The sequence below is a fragment of the Pseudorca crassidens genome, chromosome 1 (assembly GCF_039906515.1).
Source record: "Pseudorca crassidens isolate mPseCra1 chromosome 1, mPseCra1.hap1, whole genome shotgun sequence".
In the NCBI taxonomy this organism is placed as follows: Eukaryota; Metazoa; Chordata; class Mammalia; order Artiodactyla; family Delphinidae; genus Pseudorca; species Pseudorca crassidens.
Genome location: NC_090296.1, coordinates 100,770,346 through 100,795,283, shown reverse-complemented (window position 1 = coordinate 100,795,283; position 24,938 = coordinate 100,770,346). Strand labels below are relative to the sequence as shown.

Sequence of the window (24,938 nt, the reverse complement as noted above, 5' to 3'; positions counted from 1 at the left end):
ATGAGTGTTTTGAAAGATTTTCAGTGACTCATAGAGCAGAAGTGAATGTGTAAACATCAGACTGGCAAAAAGAGCCCCACTTAGCTCATGGAATAAAACTTTAAAGTTCTTCGGTCTCCAGAGAGCAATTTATTTGAAAAATTAAGCACCATTATAGATATGGTTGAAATTGGAGTAAATTTGACTTCATTGGCATATCCCTATATTTAGGAATAATTATCAAATCATTCAAATAACTGTACCAACTAGAAATCGATATCTTAAAATATTATTCTTAGTGTGAGTCCCTGTAGAAAGCAAGGGTTTAAATAGTCTAAAATATTTTCAAAGGTGAACGTGTCATTTTTCATCACTGGTAATTAAATTGGAATTTTTACATTTAGCCTGAAGTGAGATGCATGTAAACTTGCTTTGTAAGTTGAAGAGTGACATAAATGTAGTCTGTTGTTGTTATTCCTGTTGTTGTTATTCCTCCCAGCCCTCAGCATATGCTTGGCATGGTTAATCAATATTTCCTTTTGTTGGATGGGGCCATCACTTCACATCACAAGACCAAAACAGACTCCCTACAGATATTCCTGCCAATGTGTCCTGCTTCTAATTATTTCCTTAAGTGGTTTTAGCTATTACCTCATCTCTTGCTCTGCTCTGTAACGTCCTCCAGCTTCCTCTCTGAAGGGAGCCTGTTCTACATGCTGCTGACTCATCAGTAAGGGAGAGACATATGTGGCTTGTGTTGTATTTGCCTACATATGACTTAAGGCCTATTCTTAGGTCATTTCAGAGCTTGCCTGAGTCCTCAAAGGCAGGCATTGGTCCTTAAATTCCTTCTGTAGCTTTCTGAGCACAGTGCCAGACATGCCATTGGAATAAATGTTTATTTATTGCTGAATAAATGTCTCAAGAAACCCAGCCAACCCTGCCTTCACCCTCGTAGATTCTTTTATTTTTCTGCCTAGAGACAACAGGTGTTTTCTCCCTGGGTTTTATAACAAAGAAGCAAAATAGCCTTTGAGAAAAGTGCAAATAAAGCAACTGTGAATACAAAGATATATGTCATAATATGTCCTTTTGGGCATTAATTACATCTTTTCCAAGAAATGTTGGCCCTTGGCTTAAGCTCAGTTTGGTGTTTTCTAAACCATACTAGAATCAGTTTTTCTTATCCCAGAGTAAATAGGATCGGGGTAGCATGAGTAAATTAAGTCTCTAAATAATGGGGGGGGACTAATATTAGCCCCAAATCCCTACCCTTTTCCTAATGTTTCAGGAGAGCCATTACAAAGATTAACACTGGGCTTCCCTGGTGGCGCAGTGGTTGGGAGTCCGCCTGCCGATGCAGGGGACACGGGTTCGTGCCCCGGTCCGGGAAGATCCCACATGCCGCGGAGCGGTTGGGCCCGTGAGCCATGGCTGCTGAGCCTGCGCGTCCGGAGCCTGCGCTCCGCAACAGTGAGAGGCCCGCATACCGGAAAAAAAAAAAGATTAACACTAACTGGATGGAATTTTACTCTTCTCTCTCCCCATTATTACCTGATGGAAATCCTAAAGAAATCTAACCTCATCATTAGTCTCCACACACTCACACCCTAAACAGGAAGTAGTGGGTTACCAAGAATCAACTCCTTCATATTCCTTTTTTACATAATGCTTTCCTAAAACAAGTAAGAGACCGGGAAGCACCCATTCCTAGGGATATTTGCACGGCAATATAAGGTGTTGTCCTAAGCAATGAGCATACTGCCTCAGCAAGTCAGCTGACCTAGATAGATATGGCTTGCTCTGTTCTAGGGAAGGATGGTCATCACATGTGGGTTGCTCCCAGAGGAGATGATCCAGGCACACTGAGCTGTAGTCCTTTGTGCTGCCCAATTCCTAGCTCTCTATCTCAGGGCACAGAACCACTCTTTTCCTGCTTAGCTGTCTTTCAAAAGTTTACCACTCATCCTCCACCTCACATCCATTAGGATGGCCACCATAAAAACAAAACAAAACAAAACAAAACAAAAAAAACACCAGAAAATAAAAGTGTTGGTGAGGATATGGAGAAACTGGAACTTCTGCACACTGTTGGTGGGAATGTAAAAGGGTGAAAACACTATGGAAAACACTGGTTTCTCAAAAAATTAAAAATAGAGTTATCGTATGATCTAGAAATTCCACTTCTAGGAATATTCCCCCTGCCCAAATTGAATATTTTTTAGTCTTGAGATGTTTGTTCAGAGCAGCATTATTTACAATAGCCAAGATGTGGAAGCAACACAAGTGTCCATAGGCAAACAGATGGATAAACAAAATGTGGTATATACATTCAATGGGCTATTAGCCTGAAAAAGGAAGGAAATTCTGACGCTCATTACAGCATAGATGAAGCTTGAGGACGTTATGTTAAGTGAAATAAGCTGGTAGCAAAAGACCAAATGCTGCATGATTCCACTTATCTGAAGTACCTAGAGTAGTCAAACTCCTAGAGACAAAAAGTAGAATGGTGGTTGCCAGGGGCTGAAGACAGAGGGGGAATGGGGAGTTACTGTTTAATGAGTTTAGAATTTCAATTTTGCAAGATGAAAAGAGTTCTGGAAATGGATGGTGGTGATGGTAGCACAATGATATGAATGTACTTAATGCCACTGAACTGTACACTTAAAAATGCTACAATGGTAAATTTTATGTTATGTATATTTTACTATAATTTTAAAAAGTTATTAAAAAAAGTTTACCACTCATCCAAAGTGGGCCTAGGGTTGACTGGAAACATCAAGGCAGCATGACTGGCCAGCAAAAGTGACACATATATCACCAATTCCCCGTTTCCATGCCCATGACAAACATTATTAATTAATCATCGCAACATTCTTTCCTCCTGAGTCCAGATGCAACCTCATAACCTTTCCCAACATAGGCTACCACCAAACAATTAGAGTTCATATGTCAGTAATGTCAATATAGGAGAAAATAGTGGTGGTCTATGAAATCCATCCTAGAGAGAAGAGGGGTGTAATAATCTAAAACTTCATGAGATAGGAAAAATCGACATGAACTTGATATATTAAGAAAAAATTTCTTTTTCGGCCCTGTGTCAAAAAGTCCCAATAACTGGAATACAAGCATTACCTTTGGCCAACATCACCACTCATTTGAACCCATGTAACTCAGGTTGGATTTTCTATATTTTCTACATAAAGGAACCAGAACTCTTTGAAGGAGAATTGATTTCAAGGTTTTTTTTTGGGGGGGGGGGACAGGAAAATTCAGAGTAGGTCTAGAATAGCCTGTTTAGGAGTTTGGGATTAACAGATACACACTGCTATATATAAATAAACAACATGGACCTACTGTATAGCACAGGGAACTATATTCAATATCTTGTAATAACCTATAATGGAAAAGGATCTGAAAAAATATATATATATATTTCTGTATACCTAAAACTAATACAACATTTTTCTATAGTTCAATTAAAAAAAATAGTCTGTTGTTGCCAGAGAGCATAGATGCTTTAAAAACCACTGGGTACAGGGCAAAAAGGACAAAGGAGAAACTTGGAGGCAGGGTTACTGCCCAAGCTACACCAATTTAAACAGAAAAATCATCATCGTTGTCATTATCATCATTAACTGGAACAACTTACATAAATGGAGAAATTTAATATAAAGTGTTAACAAAGAGAGTAGTAATATAAGAGAGAAATAGTTTGTACTTTTATTGCTGTTATTAAGTTACAAGGTATTAAATACATAGCTAGCTTCTTTCTTTTCTACTTAATACATAGACACTGTTAAGCATGGGTCTATTATCAAGTATGAATGTGAACCTGTTTCTATCTGTATGAGCAAGAGAGATTGGGAACTTGTATGAGGGCGAAGCAGTCTCTTCAAAATTAAGAGCTATACCATAAACATGATCAGCTTTTGTGGTCTCCTATCATATTACAGCAAGGAATAAGGGAAGTCCCTCAGTTCATTGCCACTAATGATTATATGTAATAAACAATGAAAAGGGAGCCCAATGGTGTATTTCCAGATGATAAATTAGCTGAATGTCACACTTGCTACCCCCTCTCCCAAGAGAGCAGTGACCCATTCCCTCAGCTTCCAGGGAAGGAAACCTCAAGGTGACCCTACTAATGAGATACAGAAAAAGATATAAATAGGGTTCCAGTTATACCAAAGAGTTCAATATATCATGACAAAAAATAAAGTAGGTTTAAGCCATCTGTTCACAGCTTCTGGTAAAGACACTGAGTTTCAGAAAAAGAATATCTATCTGAGATACAGACATAAATTTTCTATGATGTAACCAGCACACTTTGTAATTAAAGGGGCTTGAAACATTGGACTGTGCAACCAGATCCCGCATCCTGACCTGAAATCAGAGGGTTAATGACTTTGAACTTGCAACTTCATAGGGTCTTTTTCTTTGGGTACAGTTAAGTTTCTCAAACCTTGGAAGATGTGAATTTATATCATATAGACTTACTAGAGCTGAGTAAAAATTTGACCCCAGGAATGTGTAAGAATAAGGATAAAAACAAGTTTTATAATTACTGGGCTAGTTTAGTGTTTGCTTTTTTAAGGTATTTAGGTTATTTAAGGAAATGTAATATATTTGATTTATGATTTTTAATCAAGTCTTTGAAAGTGTCAGATTGCAATCAATATAAATGATTAAGAAAATCTGCTTTGTTAAATCCATAAATTTTGATGACTTTGTTAAATAAGTAGTATGTGACTATTAAGAGGAGTGTCAATTACGTTTAAATGAATATTGCTTAATAAATTCATAAGATCATAAATTGGACATTGAACAATGCACAAATGGTCATGAGTGTTCCTCCCAAAGTGCAAAAGCCCATTGGACGGTAAAGTCCATCAAAAGATGAAACCAGTTTGCCATTCCAGAAGACTCAAGACCATTAAAAAAAATTGCTATTCAAATAAAGGTACCATGTGCTGAATCTTCTGTATACAGATGATGTTAATTTCTCCGATTTGGTGGGGCTTGACTTGTGGATGACCCTTCAAGTGAAAGTTTTTGCTTCCCCAATTTCATTGTCAACGTAGAGCTGTCAATTCCATACCTTTTGGCTCATCTGTCTTTCCTCTTGGGTTGGAGTCCTCATCTTTTGTGGAATCCTTCAAGGTTCCGTATTCCTTTTCCATCTTAGCAGCTTCTTCCTTGGTACTGTCTGTTTCTTCATGACTCTTCTCTGATGGCACTGTAATCAGATTGTGCACTATTATAACCCTATTTCCTATCTATTAATTAATTCCTAGTGTAGAAATAAATTTTATTACAAAGGTGTAGTTTGAGGTCAGATCATTTTTTGAGCTGAAAGAGATCTTAGTGATTATCTAGTGTGATTCCTCCCTCCCCACCATTTCACAGAAGAGGAAACTGAGGCCCAAAGCGGGGAGAGATGTGCCCAAGGCCACCCGTTGAGTTAGCAGAAGAGCTGGGCCAACACCCCACAACCCCAGCTTTCTGGATTCTGGTTGCGTTTTTTCTGTTCTGCGACACTGTGATATTAGAGTGTAGATTATTCTCCTTATTTTAATCAGTGTTGGCATTCAAGTGGGATAGGTCAGTTTCCAAAGTAAATTTGAGTCTTGATTCCAAATGAAAATAACTCTGTAGTTGCCCCATCTCTCCTTGATGTTGTTTTTGAAGAACAGTCTGTTACTCAGAGTAGCACCTAAGGGTTTGGGGCTATGGCTGGACTTCTCTCCTGCCTCTTTCTTCATACTCCCTTATCCCTGGTCACCCTAATGCAAAGAAGAGTATTGAACCCTTGCTGTCAATAATAACGCTTGCTCACTTCTCACTTAAAAATAACTATACTTCCTTCTAGAAATCCTATATTGAATTAAAGAATCATAAAACTTGAAGTAGGTAACCCCTTGAAAACAATGGTAATGCATCCCTGTAGTCAGTAAAATAGGGAATGTCAAGCAGTCTAATGATAAGCTTTTTTCTTTTTTCAGTAAAAGGTTTATTACTACAGAAAAATAGGAAAAAAGAAAAATCAGTTATTGTCTCCTTAAACATCCACTACTAGTGTTGTAGTATATATATATACTTTTTTGATGCATTTTTTTCATACTTGTGGCACAATTTTGTTCCTTGCTTTTGTCATTAGCATCATTATGGAAGAATGTTTCCATGTTATTAAAAACTGCTTGAAAACATCATTTTAAAGGGCTGTATATTCTATCAAATATAGGTACAAAATTTCTGTGATAGGGACACAAAATTAAAGTATAAGAGTTTGTGATCTTGGGCTTCCCTGGTGACGCAGTGGTTGAGAGTCCGCCTGCCGATGCAGGGGACACGGGTTCGTGCCCCGGTCCGTGAAGATCCCACATGCCGTGGAGCGGCTGGGCCTGTGAGCCATGGCCGCTGAGCCTGCGCGTCCGGAGCCTGTGCTCCGCAACGGGAGAGGCCACAGCAGTGAGAGGCCCGCGTACCAAAAAAAAAAAAAAAAAAAAGAGTTGGTGATCTTTTCTCTTTTTGCGCCTTCCTCATCCCTGAAATTCTCCTTTGTACGGCTCTGCTCCGTGGTGTTCGCCATGCTAAGCAGGGTGATGAGTAGAGATGCAGAAGTGAGGAAACCAAGAGAAGGGCATAAATCATACCACACGGGGGCACAGACTGTCCCAGAGGAGAAAGAAGAGCTGGGAGGGGAGAGTATGGGAGGGAGCAGCAGGAGGGGACGGAGGGTAAGGGACAGTGGTGATCTGGGGAGAGAAAAAGATACCTAAAGGAGAATTTTAGGAAGGATTGCTCAACTTGGGATATAGCTCTCACCTTTGCCCACCAGCCACCGCTTCAGTAAAGTCCTCATTTCTTTTCAATGCTTCTTGGGATTAAATTTCTGTGCTGACTGGCCAAGGTTATCGCTACTTAATCCCATGGTTGGATTTCAGGTTTTCAAACTTTTTGAAATCTGTAATTCTTTATCAATGTTTATTGAAGTTCATGGTTTACCACTCAAAAGGGTTATTTTGCTAAAAGTCGGGGGAAAAATACTAAAATAAATCATACCTGGGAAAAGCTTGCTCTTATTGTCAGTAACATTTTTTTCTAGTTTGTTCTTGGTCTGAAGAGCAATTGTTTCATCCAAGTTTTCTGGAGGGGGGAGGAGAAGAAATAAAATTTTATGTCCTAAAAGACCATTTCAAAGTTTTCCTAAAAATGTTTAAATCTCACCAGAAATAGCCAAACAGCAATTCCACAATATTAGCACTGCTAGTAAGGGGCTTTGATATGGATTATATTTCATTGACTCTCAAGATGGAAAGGCATACAATTTGAGATCCTCAAGTTCAGCTTCCTACTCAGTTAACTGCAGAAGTCCCTTCCACATTTCTGTGACCACTGTGATTGAGGCCTATAATGGACAACTGTGGTTTGGGCCTACTCAACGCCTTCTGGTAACTACACCTTGATCTTCCTTTGGAGAACCCAGACCTCTCCCACTCTCAGCAAATTTGCTCCACTGGTGGCTGAATAACCCAGGCCTGGCTGCTCCAGCCCTCAGGCTATGGTGATTGGTTCAAGGAGGAGCACATGACTCAAGCCAGGCCAGTGAGATTCAATGCTAAGAGAAAGAGGCTCTCTTTCCACTAGGATTGCTCTACTGTGCGGATGTGAGATTGGAGCTGTACCAGCCATCTTGTTTCCAGAATGGAGCAGTTTATCTGGAATCAATCAACATACAAAAAGTCAGTGAGATGGGGAGGGATAGATTCCTCACACTGTGGTGGGCTTCACAAACCTGAAGCCAGACTACCCCCACCCCTGGACTTTTCAGTTACATGAGGAAATAAATTCCTTTGTCGCTTAAGCCAAACAGTTGGATTTCTGTCATTCAGGGCTCTCACTAATTCACAAGGCAGCCAGTTCTATTGTTAGTCTTAAAAAATATTTTTTTCACTAAGATAGAACATTGTGTAAGTTTAAGGTATAGTACAACATACTGATTTGATACACTTATATTCTGCAAAATGATTACCACGGTTAGCTAACACCTCCTTCATGTTAGGTGTCTTAAGGGCGAGAATTTCTCTATTCATATTAAGCTGAAATCTGTATTCTTGTCTTTGTCCTAATTCTGCTCTTTGGAGTAACATCTTGTAGGTGTTACCAGATAGGAATCTAGACTGTGACCACCTCAAGGCAGTCAATGAATTAGAATCCACAACCCTGGTATTCAGTTATTTAACCAGTCACATATCCATCTTACTAATAGGACAGGGCTATTTGCAAACAAGCAGTTCTTTGCAATTTGTCTATAAAGAGTCCATTATTACTTTGTATTATTTCTCCCCAAGAAAATTCTTCCTTCTACTCTACCCCACCCCTTTTTGAGAAGAAAATCAGTATATCCTATTATGTGACACATTCTGCTTTCTTCTTTGAGATAGCGACCACAGCTGGCAAACTTCGTAGTCACCATACATTGTTGGGACCAGAACAGAAGGGTAGATCACTGATCATTGTTTGTCACATGCTGAGATGGAGGAGAGGAGATTAGTTAATCCTCTCTCTTCTACCCATGCTGCCCCTGAGCCCTTCAGGGTCTGAGGGTGTACCTTCATGGCAGCGACAGTCAAAAGTCAACATGCTTGTACAGAAAAATTCTCTACATACAACTCATTTTCTGATTGTAAAAGTTATATACGAAAATGAACAGAAAATTGTAAGGAAAAAATAACACTTACTATGCCCAGATAATGTTTTGGTATATTTCTTTCTAACTTTTTTTTTCCCCAACTTTCTTTCTTTATGCATATCCATTTTTTAACACCAAAATTAAGGTCATATTCTAAATGGCTTTAAGCATTCAATAATATATCATGGACATTTCCCCCATCATTAGTCTTTATAAACAATATTTATTTATTTATTGTTTATAAACACTATGATTATTAAAAGTAGTTTATAACATATTGTTTGTAAACAATATTTAAAACACAATTTATAAACATACAATTATTAAAAACGCAAACATTAAAAAATAAAATTTAGTCTAAATAAGAATTAATAATTTATATAGTCTCCTCTTGTGGGGTAGCAAGTTTATTTCTATTGTTTTGTTTCTATAAGCCAGTGCTGTCCAATAGAACTTTCTGCAACGATGGAAATACTCATTTCTGTGCTGTTCAATATGGTAGCCACAAGCTACCTGTGGCAAGTGAGCACTTGAAATATGCCTAGAGCAACTGAGAAAACAGATTTTTTATTTTGCTTAATTTTAATTACTGTTAATGTAAATAGCAACATGTGACTAACACACTGGACAGCACAGCTATAAATAATAGTGGAAATACTTGGTTTGCACACAAGCCTTTGCGGCATCTCTAATTTATTTCCATAGAATAAATGACTTAAGTGCGAAATATGAGTCACAGGGTATTGATATGAAACAATGATTGATTTGAAACAATGTTTTAGATCTATTAAGTGGGTAAAGTAGGCCACAAAGCATGGTGTGTAACTAGAGCCCATTTTTTGTTAAATAAGATAAAAGAAAAAAAATGACATAGGTATGTATGTGTATGTGTGCATACATTATTATGTATTATAGACATAATATATATATTATGAGTGATTTTTTCACTGTCTTTTTAATATCTTTTTGCATTGACTGATTTTTTTAAATAAATATGTTCTTTTATAATCAGAAAAAAAACAGTAAAACTAGTTTTCATGTAGGAAAAAATGGCATTTATACAGAACAACTCTGGATTACTCTATCCTATGAGATTTTCTCTTCCATTTAATTCTCCCTCCCGCATCAGTGATCAGAGTAAGGGGCCATGAGTTCATCTTGCCCAAAGGACTTCTGAGATGAATGGTATTTGGTGATTAACTAAACCAAGCAGGAAAACAAAAGGCTTTTCTTCTTTTAACAACTTGCATGCAGAATCAAAGATTAAGCTTATCTATAAAGTTCAAGGAATCAAAGGTTGCCAACTTTTTCTATAAAGGGCCAGTTAGTAAGTATTTTTGGCTTTGACAGCCATATGCAGCTACTCAGTGTTGTCATGGTAGCATGTAAGTAGCCACGGACAACACTAAAACAAAGAAGCACAGCTGTGTTCCAATAAGACTTGATTATGGATGGAGAAATCTGAATTTTATGTAGTTTTCTCATGTCACAAAACACTATTATTTTTATTTTTTTTCAACCATTTAAAAATGGAAAAGCTGTTTTTAGCTTGTGTGCTATACAAAGATAGGTGATGGGACAGACTGGCCCATGGCCAGTAGTTTACCAGCCCCGGTTAGAGGTAACAGAGTCCTTTATTTCACAGATACAGAAACTGAGGTCCAGAAAGGTGAGTGCCTTCCCCAGCATGACAGACCTGGTCTGAGGCAGAGCTGGGACCAGGAAGCAGAACTTCTGATGCCTAGTCCAGTGCTCCTTCCTCCTCACCACACACAGGCCGCACTGGTTAAAATCAAGACTCTTTTTGTCCCAAACCATGCAAACACAATTGGGAAAAAAAAAAGTCAAATTTTAATAATATTATCTCTGGCGAGATTATTAGAAAATGTTAATAAGACAAAATATAACAAAGGTGAAATGTCTGTATTTGAACTGGATCTGTAAATATAAAGAGCTGAAAACGTCTAGTTAATTTTCTTTGTATGCGTTGTCAAGCTGGGCAATTCTGATTACCCGGATGATTCAGGCTACTTTGGCATAAATTATCCAATTAGTAAAATAATTGTTGCCAAATCCCTCATTCATTTTGGACAATGAAAACTAACCACTGTGAAAACAAAAGAGGTAGGACTCTCACCAAGGTAGGAAACACCTTCTTCTGGAGATATGGTGCCATATTTTACCATCATCTTCACAAAGTCAATCAACGTTTTCATGATAGTAATCAAGGTTTCTTTCTCTTTTGCCTCTTTTTCTATATAAAAGGACAAAATAATTTTTTAAGGACTGGTGGAGTATAGCTTCATCTTTCAATGTTCATTTATGAAATACAGCATCTTAGTGAAATAGTTCTCCCTACATATATAGCTAAACCATTTATAGCTAAAATATATTTAATTTCTGAAAAGCCCAAGACTTGATTGGTAATACAGAACAATGTACAGGTATACTGAACTTTTTCAGAAATGGGTAATTATAACTTCTCCAAAACGGTTTACCTTAATCTAAAATATTTTATTGATAGAGTAGATGATAGAGACAGTTTGCAACCTGAGATAATATAAACTCAAAAGGAAAGTTAGAAGACTGGTAACCCAACAACCTTTCTCTACTCTGGTTGTATGTTTTTGAGGGAAGGAATGACCTGTTTTCATTAATCAAGCTTAATATTTGAAATAGGGACACACATGTTTCTTTATTTTTTAAATGCAATGTTGACTTTTTAACAGTAGTATATATTGCTTTCTAACATTTATTTCATTTGAAGGAATAAACGCATATAGTGAAAATATTCCAGTGGTACAGAAGTAAACAGTGAAAGCAATATTCTCTTCCTCTCCCTCCCCACAACTCCTACTTCCTATAAGCAACCACTACTAACAGTTTCTTGGAAACTTCATATGTGACATACTGTTCTGTATCCTGATAGAACAAGATGGCCAATGACTCCATAATAGTTCAGTGGCTATATTAATTCTAAAATCAGAAAAAAAAAAGCTATTTCCATTTTTGAAGGAAAGAAAAACTAAGTTGCTAGAGAACTGTTTCCCTATTCTTTCAGCTGCCAGGAAGGATTTTCTCTACATACTTCTAGCCTTTCCCCCCATTTTTTCATCCTCCTCACAGATGAGGTTGGTAGCCAACAGCCATTAGTTTACTTTTCTTGAAGGATGGGGATTTGGAATCTTTCTTCTTTCCATTCCCCTGGAACAGTGGAAGGCAGGGAACTGAAAAATGTGCCTGCTGTGCAGACTCAAACTCTTCCAGGATTGGCTGTTCCAAGAGCTAGACTGGGGGTAGGGAGTAGACAAGCCCACTGCTGGCTCTCACACCAAGCTACATTCTACAACCCGGTCTGTATCAGTAGCAAAGATACTTCGGTTTTCTCAGTTGGTTCAGACCCTGGGTAAAAAAGATGGGTACTATCAAAGACCTCAGTGTAAGTATTTAAATTAAAAGTCTATAAAAACAAAGGCAATAAGGAATGGGGTCAAGGAAACTGAAAGATAAAAACACACAAAATAAAGAATATTCCATACAGTGGAATCTTAAAAATACCACAAAAGTCACAAAGTTGGGAGAGAGGAAGGTGGGAGAAGAGGTGCGGGAGAGAAATCCTGGAAAAGGGCAGGTAAATAATAACTTCAGCAATCACATTATTTGCTCAAGGTCACATCCATATAAATATTTGGTATTATGCTGATACACTTCACTGACAAGAAGTGATTCACCAGGATGACAGAGGTTCTGAGCTGGGTATCTGCCAACCAGTGGGGCAAGAATAGACCCTCAAGATGTACAAGCCCTGCAGACACCAGCAGGGGGGCTGGTGCCATCTGGCCAATGTCTGGGATTGAAGGACAAAAGGATGTTCCCCAGAAATGAAGTCTACTCTAAGGTCACTTCTTGGGGAAAGATGTTACAATTACAGAAGTCTTTATTACAAATGTTCAAACTGGCGATGAATCTTTAAACAGGAAGAAGAAAAGCTATAAGGCAGTGCAGGGCAGCTATATGGACAATAACAACAGAAAATTGGCACATTATTATCCTCCTTGCAGATTAACCAAAAATAAACATGAACTGAAATCTTCAGTCAACTTATTTTGGTGCACATAAAAAAGAAAAGAGAGCAACACATTAAGGACTTTTTTTTAAAAAAAAAAGCAGAACATTTCCCAAGCGTTTTTGGGCTCCTGACCTTCATTAGTCCAATGTTTAGTTCAATTCATTTGAAGACAAGTTGAAAATATCTAAAAAGCAAAATTCTGAATCATTTAAAAATAATAAATTATGTTCCATACACTGTTCTTACTAAGAGAGGAAAATAAAGCCTTTTTGAAAAGAGACTTGCAATAAAAGTTGAGGCTGAAATGGGTCAGGCCAGGAACACTCTGATTCATCCCTATATCGGTACAAGGTTCACTACAATCCCAGGAACACAGCATGTGTTCAATACCTGTTTATTGAACAAATAAATGAACCCTCTGTTAACATGAAGATTAAATTATCCAGAAATTCCACCTTTCCTGATTACCCTTTCCTAAATATTTCCATGGCTAGTACACTTCTTTTGAAAAAAATCAATGTGAACTATTTTCCCTGAGGCCATAATATACGTCATTGATGGTTGAATTTAGAAATTGAAAACAGGAAGAAAAAAACCCCACCCACACATTTCCTGGAATTACTGTTTCTGTTCCACATGGTCAGAAAACAATGTTTACCCGAATCAATACTTTTCAGTAGTGCATAGAAGTTTGGGAAATACTGGAGTTCCTCAAAGTTGTCTTCACTGTAGGTTTTAGTTCTCCTTTCCAAGCCATTTGTCAAGGTTAAGGTGTTAGACACTGTTTCATCATTTTCTCCATTAGTAAAACCATCCTGAATTGCTGCCATTGGAGTCTACAGTGGGGGAAAAATCAATACAAAATAAACATTTTTGTTAGAACTGATGACAATCCAGGATGATTCTTTCCTCTGTGACGCGCTTGAATTGAAGTGCAAGAATATCTCTTCCTTTGTAAGCTCCTGCAGGATCAAACTCTTTTGCAGGCGTGTGGGCATCTAGTTACATGGGAAGATCATTGGGATTTAGAGACAGGTGCTTTACCTGAAGACCCTGGCTCCTGCTCAGGGGAGAATAGACAGGTTCCTGCCCTGGCCAAGTTTCCCTCCACTAGTTCTCATGAGTGTTTCTTCATAAAACTGCCTTTCACCAAGGAGGGGAGCTTTGAGTTTATAGAATCTACCAAGAGGGATGGTGCCAAGATACAGGAAAGCCTGTCACAATGTCTAATGCTAGCAGAGCAATCATACCTTAGTGATTCCTGGGTGACATTTTAAACGCTGGCTGGGAGGGTACACAAGACTCTTTTTCCCAAACCTGATGTGTGTCCAGTGTTCCCTATCTTAATGATCCATTCTCCACTGAGTGAACTAGACAGAAATGTAAGAGCCTTTCTTGCCTCTTCATTTCCCTGCATTCGATCCATCAGTAGCCTTATTGGCCATACTGTCTAAATTTATCCCAAATTTGTACATTTCTCACTTTCTCCACTACCCCACTCTAGTCCAAGCTACCTTCACTTCTTACTTTTTAACTGGTATACCACCCACCTTCCAATCTATTCCCAACCCTGCATTTTCCACGTTGTAGCCAGTTATCTTTTTAAAAATATGATCATGTAAGTCCTTTGCTTAAAATCCTTCAGTGTTTTCCCATTGCTCTTATGATAAAGATCAGAATCTGTACATGGCTGATAAGACCCTGCTGATCTGGCCTGGGTCCACCTCCCCAGTCTCATCTCTCATTGCTCTCTCTGTGTGGCAGCCACACTGTCCTTGTTTCAGTTACTTGGGTACTCCACACATCCTTCTCTACATATTGCCTATCATATTCACAAGTTAACTCCTATTCAGCCTTCAGTTTTTGGCTCAAGTCACCTCCTCTGGGAAGCCTTCCCCAAGCCTAAGTCCAAGACAGGTTCCTTTTTTATGAGGTCTAGTAGAACCATGTTTCTTTTCTCAGAGTACTTAATGCAGTCACAATTAAAATACACGACTGGGCTTCCCTGGTGGTGCAGTAGTTAAGAATCTGCCTGCCAATGCAGGGGATACGAGTTTGAGCCCTGGTCCGGGAAGATCCCACATGCCGCAGAGCAACTAAGCCTGTGTGCTACAACTACTGAGCCTGAGCTCTAGAGCCTGCGAGCCACAACTACTGAGCCCACGTACCACAACTACTGAAGCCCGTGCACCTAGAGCCCATGCTCTGCAACAAGAGACGCCACCGCAATGAGAAGCCCGCGCACCGCAATGAAGAGGAGCCTCCACTCGCTACAACTAGAGAAAACCTGCGCGCAGCAACGAAGACCCAACACAGCCAAAAATAAATAAATAAATTTATTAAAAAAATAAAATAAAATAAAATACGTGACTATTTGAAGACCATCTACCTCTTCCCTTAGACCTTAAGCATAATGAGAGCAGGGATTGTATCTTTTTAAATGAGCATTTTATCCCCAGTGTTTGGTACATAGGTGGTACCTCAATAAACATTTACTGAAAGAATATTTTGTTTGCATTTATGCATTTAGATAATATGAGTGAGCAGGTCAAGTATATGGACATTTTAGAGATGGGAAGTAAGGAGTATATAATGGGAGTGAAGGATCATGAAAATTGCTATGTAAGTTTTGGTTCAGATTGGTAAGTTTGAGTAAAAGCCATGAGTTCTGTGATAAATCTAGATAGTTTTTTTTTAGGGTGGGTGGATCTTGAAAAGCTGTTTTTCAAAATGGCAGGTGGTGGGGATTGGAAGTAGGGAGAACAAAGGAGAATTTTTGGCTAGCAGTAAAAAACAAAACAAAAACAATCCATACCAATTTCTGTTTTCTAGCCTTCCCTAAAATAGGACCATAGGTCTATATACCCTTTTTCCTTGTATTTGGGATAGGATGTTGGAGAGCCATGCATGGGGTATGGGAGCTCTGGTGGAGAAAATGAAAGGAGAGGTGAGGAGTTTGATATCCTCTTATATCCTCCTATAGTTAGCTCCATCTAGAAATTTAAAAAGGAATTCAAGGAGGAGAGAATGATTTTAGTAGTTTGGCTGAGGCCAAAGAAAAGATGAAGAGGCAAGGAGTCCAGCAAGGACAAGGACAAGTGAATGGCAAGTCTAAGTAAAGGATGACAGACAGACCTCTGAGCCAATGGAAAGAGGAAGGAGCAGGTGGGAGGACACAGGGTAGACAGAGAGGCAGCATGAGGCAACTAGCTCTGAGGAATATAAAAGCTGGTGTGGAAAAGGATCAAATCAGCCCAAGTTTCTTTTTTGGGGTTTTGGGAGCAGATGATGACATCCACTGTGAACAGAAGTTGGATACCAACTTCTGTTGTGAAATACTTGGATCCAGTGCACTGTGATTATATGAATTGTTATGTGAAATAACCGTTTCACATAATATTATGTGTTATTTTACTCTGGGGTATAAGGCATAATCTTTACTATGTAATATAACATGCATCTTTATACTATTTTCAAAGTGGAGTTCATTTATATCTTTTAACTCATTGGTATTTCATTAATGTATATATTTTAAGTGGGCTAAAAATGTCACATACCCCAATTCTTATTTGGCACAAACTGAAGTACTAATTATACACAGATTGTATTAATTATATACAAATACAAGTATACACACACATCCATGCACATGCATATACACATACATAATAGATGCATATACATTTGCATATACATACCACTTTCTCTGGTATTTTTCCAGCCTGACTCTCAGTCCTGTTCATTGGCTTATTGAGTTCCTCTTCATAACTGTTGGCTTCCTTAGAGATCAGTTTTTGTAAAACCTCTGCAACTTCATCTTCCAGTGTGTGTGCCTGGCTTTCTGTGATCTGTTATAAAGAGTCAAAACATATAACTGTTATTCCCATTTTTGTGATTTAAAAAAAATTCTAGACTGAACTCTTTAGTTGAACACATAGTTTTAGAAGACTAGAGAATGTTCTGGTCCCTCTTCTGAACATCCCTTGATTATGCCTCTACTACATGCTGGCCTTCACAGTAACTGCTCAGCACTCCTGGGAAGAAGTGTCTTTGGGCCCATTGTGCAAGCATCAGTCCTATCTGTTGGAACCCACAGAATACTTAATTTGAGAAACAACTTGAGGGTTGTTTCTCAGTCCTCAGCTGCAGGTCATAGTAGGTAACCTTTGAAACCTGCAAATTTAGTGCTCTCCTAAAGCCTGCCAGGCCTGTGTTAGTATCTGGGAGCCAAGCTGGGGCAGGGTCAGTTTGAATTGCTTAGGGCTTCCCAATCATTGTGTGGCTTTGCACATCTTATTTCCTTCTCATCTAACACATTTTTTTTTAAACTTCTGCTGGTTAAATCCCAACCATCCTTCTAAGCTCACTTCAAACACCTCCTCCTCTGAAGCTTTTCCTTATTGCATAACTGGATATAATCCACCCTCTGGCACACTGAACCACTCAGATGGTTCTTATGCACCTTGCATCATGAGCACTTGCGTACTTGTCTAGTGCCTCTGATAAACCATAAATTCCTAGAGGGAAAGAGTGGTGTCTTACTTGTCCTCGAGACCCATGGTGACTGGTATAAAGTAGATGCGTTATAAACATTTGGCTCTTTGAATGAAGTGGCTTGGCTTCTTAGCATATTCCAACCTAAGATTTGGTTCATTCTCATGCATATGACTTACTAGGCCAAGATTCAGCAGTTTAGAAACGATCTTGTCAAATACTCCTCTGTCATTTTCCTCATAAATCCTGGTAGCAATTTTCTGGACAATGTCTTCAGCAGTTAAAGAAGTTCCATCTAGTTGATGAAGGCCATCTGGATCATCTAGACAGAGCAATCACAACTTCACGTTGTGGTGGTCACAGACCTATTTCTTGGATTACATTAGGTTTATAATCTATATCTTGTACACTCAAATATGTTTGGAATATGTTTAAGGTGGTGCTTAGTCCATGTAAACTCCTGGTTTAAAATAAAATTTGACTTCAAGTTAAGAACCTGGGATGATAATGGAAGTTCTGAAAGCTGCTTATGTGATTATAGGAGGAAGATCTGAAAATAACACAAAAGGCCTCTCCGTTTTTAGCACTAATAGTACAAAAAGTAAAATACTGTTAGATAGTATGCAGTATTGTTCAAAGCACCCTTCTATATATTATATAATTCGATATTCCATTTCCCCACAAGAGTAGATTTGTATTAATGTACTCCCTTTGCAGGCAAATTCCTGGGCTGGGGGTGGGGAAACCTGCCTTACACCCAGAATCAGAGAGTATGTACTGAAGATTTTATGACTTACCTGGAATAACTGTTTACTTGTGAGTATGTGTCAGGGCACCTTTATGTAAGGCAGCTTAATGTGACAAGCCTCTTTCTCCAGAGAATGGGGAACTTATTTTATGTGCCTGGAATTTAAGCTTTTGAAATGTGATCACAGGTTTGCACAAAGCAATATGTAAATCTATGTAAATCTCAGCAGAGAAGCTCGCAGATATGTATCCTTGGCTTTCCTGGGAATACATTTGGCAGCACTACTCCAGACTAAAGCAAGGGCCCTTCCTGAGGGAAAGGACGGATACAGTAGGGTTGGTGGCAAGGACGCTTTGCACTATGTCCACAGAGCACTCCCAGGAATTAACTGGTCTTTTCCAATCTATACCACATGGAACAGTATATTCATATATGCAAGTTTACAAGGCATTTAACCTGTCACTTCTAGGCAGCTTGGAAAGATCAGAAATTTAGCTCCAGTGATCCCTCTTGTTATCTATATATCCTTGGACCACAGTAAAGGAAGTTAAAAAGAGTATCTATTTCATGGGATTGTGAGGATCAAATGGAATAAGATGTAAAAGCACCTTTTAAATTGCAAAGTATCGTATGAAAGTTAACGTAGTTTTATGAACCGTAGATTTGTACCTGAAATAAGGGAACTACAATTATCTTCTAGAGAAAATAGACATTGCATCCCTAGCCAAATCCTACCCTAATAATTCTGATATTCACTCAAAGAAAGAAGAACCTAGTACATATTTCTATTCTGATTCTCTCCTTTTCTTCCATAGCTCCTGGGGATTCATAGACTTCTTCTAGACTCTATGAAGCTGGAAGTATGTGCAGCCTCAGGCAGAATATCCTCTTCTTGCTGTTTGGAAAGAAGCTTAGGAAAATGAGCAGGGTGAGTACACACAGAGGGCTGGAAGTTCTCTGACAGTATATGATTGCTGAATTGTTGGCCAACCCATGAGCTGTGAGCCCTTTGAGTCCTGTGTACCAGCGTGATGAATGAGCAGAAAAGTCCCTTAGAAAACCCTGTAAAATCAGTTCCCCTCCTGGCTGACTGAAAATTGGGCTCATCACCCATGTTTTTCAGGAGCAGAGACTCACTATCACTTAGGTCTGATTTTTCCATTTGTGGGTTGCAAGTCAGACTCTCGGGAATATGTGGAGCAGACACTTCCCTGGGTCTATGCAGAGGTGGAAGCATTTATTTCCCTTCCCACTTATCCCTTGGGATCTGAAAAAGGAAGAATAGTGGTTGCCTGCTGAAGCTGGAAAATAAATGAGATGACTGTTTTTCAGTTCATTTACTTCACAACAGGAAGAACGTTAGCAACACTCTGAAGAAATAGCTTCCTCCTCTGCAATGCTGTATTCTCTTGAGCCAGGAACTTCAGGCTCCCCTAGCAGAGCTTCGCTAGATGGGGTTGATAGTTGAGCAGGTGGGCAATGCTCCTTGCCTTCCAGTGATTTCCCCTGCTCCTCTACAATGGACAGAATTACTCAGAATGGCTTCTCTACTGCTCGTGAAGGGGTGTTTCACCCTCCTATACAGACCTCAGAGGGAAACCAGACATGAGTTCAATATTTATAAGTTTTTAAAGCATTTACAACTCTAAGTGGATGCGAAAGGGCCTTGTTCAAAGTTGTCATCTGCTCAGTTACATTTGAATCTCCAGGCATCTAATATGGCACTTGGCCTTCATGTATTCAATATATTTGTATTAAAGTCTTAATATGGGCCAGGACTGGAAAGAGAGTGATAAGGAGTTTAGATGTGGTCCCTAACTGCACAGAGCTTACTGTCTAGCTCATAGACTGATACATAGTAATTGCTCAATGAATATTTGTTTGGTGAGTGCACACAGGAGCCACAAAGCACTATTTCCTAAAAGAAACTTACAAAAATCCTGAATCATACATACTGTAGAAAACACTGAGACGGAGAATTAGTGGGTCCTATAGCACAAGCCCATTTAGAGGTTTCCTAAAGGTATAAAAGCACCCTGCAGAAGTTAGGCCCCTTGCCCTCCCTTCTGGGATGTAAGTCTGCATACCTCTGAGGTTCTAGTCACCTGACTGGTCCCAAACCTTCTGGTTCCAGCATTACCAGGGTATGAGAGAAAATCAGCAATTCACTCATATCATTCTCTCCAAGAATCTTTTTTGTATACTCAAGTGGACTTAAAATGACCCCTAGGGTAAACCTGGAACCATCAAAACTAGCACTTGGTAGTTCTGAACCTATTTGCATGTTAATAAAATGTTGAACAATTTAAACATAAGTTGCTCAAGTTAGTGATCAGATCACAAACAGATCTGCCTCTGTTTGCATGTACAGCCCATCTGACCAAAAAATGCAGTCAAACAAACTTTAGACTATTTTTTTATTTTATTAAATCAAATGGTCAATTCAATCAAAGTGGTTAAATCTATTTTTCATGGGGCTATGCCCAGTGCCTATTTATTTCTAGCCCAAATGTCTTAGTTTAAAAAGTAGAATTCAAAAAAAAAATGTCCCTGGGAATTCCCTTGTGGTCCAGTGGTTAGGACTCATCGCTTCCACTCCCATGGGTCCGCGTTCAATCCCTGGTCGGGGAACTAATATCCCGCAAGCCATGCACAGCACAGCCAAAACAAAACAACAACAACAAAAACAAAAACAAAACCCTCACACAAAAAAACCCCCAAAACATTTCCCTGAATAGTATACAATATGAAATGTGTCAAAATATAGACCATCTCCCCCACGCCATCTATATAAAACACACTTCTGAATTCTCCTCAGGCTACAATAGCCTATAAAAGTCAAATTTAATTGGCAGTCGTTTTCTGACAGAGATAATCAGTATAATTCTCTTGTGGTCCGTGGAAAAGAATTAAGACACGTAAGAAAATCTGTAGTCACTCCTAAGCACCAGTACTCAGAGTAGAAGACACACTGAGGAAGACCTCAATGCCTAGGTACAATAGTTAATTTACTCCCTCATGTATTCTTTTATTTGTGCATTTGTTCATTTATCAATCCATGCAACAAATTCACGAGCTCCAGACACTTGGACTACACCGTCTCTGTTCTCATGGAGTTTTCAGTTGAGTTTAGGAGAAAAAGATAAATCAGAAGTAGTCACACTCAAGGATGTAAAATTACAAACTGCAGTAAGTGCCATGAAGGAAGGAAATAAGGTTTCTATCAGATCATGTGCGCTGGATGAACCTAGAGAAGTAGACAGCCCATGTAGGACTGTAGAAGTCACGTTAAGGATTTGGGGTTTTATCCTAAGAGAAATGGGAATCTATTAACAGGTTTTATGCAAAACAGAGACATGCTCATGTTTGTGTGTTGAAAAGATCACTCTGGCTGCTACATGAAGGATAAGATGGAGAGGGTCAGAGCGAATGCTAGAAGATCCATTGGAAGATTTTGCTCTAGTTCAAATGAGACATGATTGGAGCTTGGAAAAAGATGGAGGTGATTGGGGATAGAGAAAAAGATTTTGAGAGATACATAGGAGATAAAATTGCTAAGACTGGTGGATTAGAATTTGAGAGGTAAAGAAAAAAAGAAATAGTTTGACTCATAGATTTGTCTTGAAAAGCTGGATGTATAGTAGTGCCTTTCCTAGAGGAAAGAGGGCTAAGTTGTAAGGTGTACAGAAATTATGAATTTAATCTTAGACATGTTAAGTTTGAGGTGCATCTGAGACTTCCAAGGGAAGATAAGTCGGTAGTTAGCTAGATATAGGTCTATAGTTCAGAGCATTCTGGGCTAGTGATATGAAACATCAGGATATAGATGGTAACGGAAACCGTGGAAAGGTTAGAATGACCTAGGGAGAAAGGATATAGCTAGGAAGAGAACACTGAAAAGGGAGTGACGAATATTCCTCTTGGGGAGGGGGGGTATTTTGTTGATTTAATTGTTTGAGAATTATGATATTTTGCTTGTACTAATAGTTAAATTGGAATGTTAAAATGAATTCAATAACATAAAATATAGAGAGTAGATTTAAATGTTTTTCAAAGCATCAGTAAAGGAAGCTTTAAAGAGAAAATCAAATCTGGGCTTCTGTGGAGCTGGAGCTTTGCACATTATCAGTAAGTTTGGGCTTTATCTCAATTTTGGACATGACTAATAAAGGATTGTAAGTGTGTAAGAGATATTTTTAAAATATAGAACTTTCTCTTAACCCATAATGGGAAACTCCAAATTAGAGAAAATAGGTAGCAAAACTTCTTTTTCTTCATTTACCTTGAAATTTATGATCCAGTCCACTCTTAGTAGAATCATAATCATCAATCAGTCTTCGATTCTTGGTTGAATCAACATCTTCCAGGTTCAATTTATTATCATTTGGAGAACTTTTTACGGACTGTCTTTCCTTGTCATTCTTTTCCTTTTCTGTTATAGCCTTTAGCAGGTTCAAGTTATCAACAAAGGAATAATTGCTCTCACCTGGCTTGTTTTCTGGAAGAAAAGCCCCCAAACCAGGCACATCCGTTTTAGTTAAGCTTCTCATAGCCTACATTATTTAAATTAACATCAATGTAATTTCTTATTACCTGAAGGGTATGTTTTTTTAATCTTGTCTGCTTCTGCTTCAGCAATCTGTGAAAGAAACAGGAGATAGACCTGGCTTTAAATCATTACTCCACCACTTACCACATATGACAGCTCAATAATTCAATCTCCATGGGACTTAGCTTTCTTGTTTGTAAGATGTAGTTAATAATTTCTATCTCAAAGTATGTCATAAGGATTAAATGAGATAAAATAAAGGGCAGATGGTCTATAAATATTAATTCCCTCTCTGATAATATTGGTAAAAGATAAATCTCTGATAAAGAAATCTTACAATAGAATGGATGTGATGTTGCGCTTACTGGCTTATTATGCAGGCAGCTCTTTGCATTATACTGAACTCTCTATATTTAACTGTTGGGACATAAAAATTACCAAAATTATATTTCCCATCATAATTTCAGTGTTTATTATTAAGCTCCTGAGGTTTGTGAATTCAAAATGGCTAAAAATTTGCGGCATAGTTACATTAAATAATGATAACTAAAATAAAATGGAATAGCATTTATAATTTTACTTCCGACCTACCTGCTCATTCAAAGGTCTTTCTGCACTTAATTCTCTATTATGTAGGGGTTTCTCTAGAATAAACACACACAAATACAAATTTAATTGTTCATTGGAAAGACAATATGTCTCATTAAATAAAATTTTCAAAATAAAAGGAGAAATATTTTTGGATGACTGTGAAACAAATATATATATTAACAGAGATTATCAAGATTATCCAATAACGATGATTATCAGTGTTGCCTTGCTTATTATCTTGGTATATTTCCTGAGTTAATAGAATTACACTTTTTCTTTTTTTTTTTTTTGACCAGAAATCTAACATATTGTTCTAACACTTGGTTTACCAGCTGTTTTCAACTAGACAGAGCATAGTCTGGATTGGTATTATTGGCACATTAAAAGCTTTCTTCATACACTGCACGTTTTATGAATAGAATATCTGAGAAAGGTTGTAAGATGACTAGGAAAAAAACAAACAAACAAAAAAAACCAAGCCATATATTAGGCGGGAAAGCCATCCCCTCCCAATTTCAAAATAAGATCTTTCAAAACAACTTATATTATTGTTCTATCATGTAAAAAGTGAGGGAGGAAAATCTGTCTTCTGGCTCTAAATTCGAACTGATTTCTCTGTCAATATGCACGGATATGACGTGATCAGAAAATGAGGCAAGGTGATTTACAGCTCGCGGATTACACCAAGCTTTACCTTTTCATGGCGAAATAAAAGGGAGGTGGGCAGAAAAGTGTCCACGTACCTTGGCTGCCTGCCGGTTTGGGGAAAGCTTGAATTGGGCTGCTGTGGAGCACCAACACCACAATCCAAGTGCCGGTCCAAAGGAACCCCATTCTTCCACGCTTGGCTTCAGAAACAGCCTGGCGCCGGGCTCCCGGAGCTATAGCTTTTGTTATGAATGAAAAGGAGGAGTAAAAACAGGAAGAGCTAGGAGGGCGGGCGCAGGGAGGGCGAGTGGCGGGGGCTCGGAGCTGGTGGAGCTCTCTGCGGCTCCGGAGTAAAGGGATGAGAAAGACTCTGGGCGCTCGGGACTCAGGTCTTCAGGTGGAGGAAAGCGCTGTCCGCCCCGTGGGTGCTGAAGTTCCTGTGACGCGGAGCGGTCAGCGGGTCGGCTAGGGCGTCACCTTATTCTCGCTCCCTCCTTGAGAGGAAGTGAGGATGGAAACGCATGCTCCCTGCGAGCCAGAGGCGGGAAGGGGTGGTGTCAGCGACTCGGAAGCTGCTCCAATCCCCACAGCGAGTGGAAGCGGGGAGGACGACAGAATAGCTAGCGTATTTTCGGTGCCGCAGTCCTAGAGGTGCTCCTGCGCTCACGGTCACCTGGATTGCTGTAAACGTGCACATCGTTGTCGTAACCTCCCAAGTAAACGTTACCTCAGGGACCAAATGCCTTCTCTGCCCGTGCACCCGTCAAGGAAAGCTGGATAATCTTGTGCAAGGGGTTCTGCTTAGAGATTATTCTGGGATACCATCTCCAAAAAGCACTTCTTTCCATTCCACCTTCTGTACCTAAAAGGTAGATATAATTCTTATATTCTTAGAAAAGCCATGCCTTTTGTGATTTGAGTTGACGTACCAGGGCTCCCTTGGTGCTCTTATTTGGGTCTCAGCTCTATGGAGTCCTTTGAATTGGGATATTTAAGGAACATTCTTTCAAATAGATTGCTGCAGCACACTCTCACTCTCCTAGATGAGGAAACAGAACAACAACAACAAAAATCATCGTTGGTTCCCCTAAGGGTGAATATCCTCATCAGTCCAGGGTAGGTGAGCAATAGGGGCCAGTTTCAATAAAAAATTTCCCCTTCCTCA

The 24,938-nt window shown here is 38.9% G+C and overlaps 1 protein-coding gene across 1 annotated transcript in view; it reads right to left on the bottom strand.

Moving 5' to 3' along the window:
* SCG3 (secretogranin III) overlaps positions 1-24,298 on the bottom strand; it is a 38,338-nt gene extending 14,040 nt beyond the window's left edge. Inside the window, exons 1-10 of the mRNA XM_067747070.1 lie at positions 23,869-24,298; positions 23,126-23,178; positions 22,579-22,624; positions 22,268-22,483; positions 17,417-17,559; positions 16,442-16,591; positions 13,402-13,579; positions 10,812-10,928; positions 7,045-7,128; positions 5,081-5,218 (exon numbers count right to left, since the gene is read on the bottom strand). Of these exons, the coding sequence (XP_067603171.1) occupies positions 5,081-5,218; positions 7,045-7,128; positions 10,812-10,928; positions 13,402-13,579; positions 16,442-16,591; positions 17,417-17,559; positions 22,268-22,483; positions 22,579-22,624; positions 23,126-23,178; positions 23,869-23,959 (1,216 nt within the window). The 5' untranslated portion in view covers positions 23,960-24,298. The remainder of the gene's footprint in view (positions 1-5,080; positions 5,219-7,044; positions 7,129-10,811; positions 10,929-13,401; positions 13,580-16,441; positions 16,592-17,416; positions 17,560-22,267; positions 22,484-22,578; positions 22,625-23,125; positions 23,179-23,868) is intronic.
* Positions 24,299-24,938: the final 640 nt, after the last annotated feature.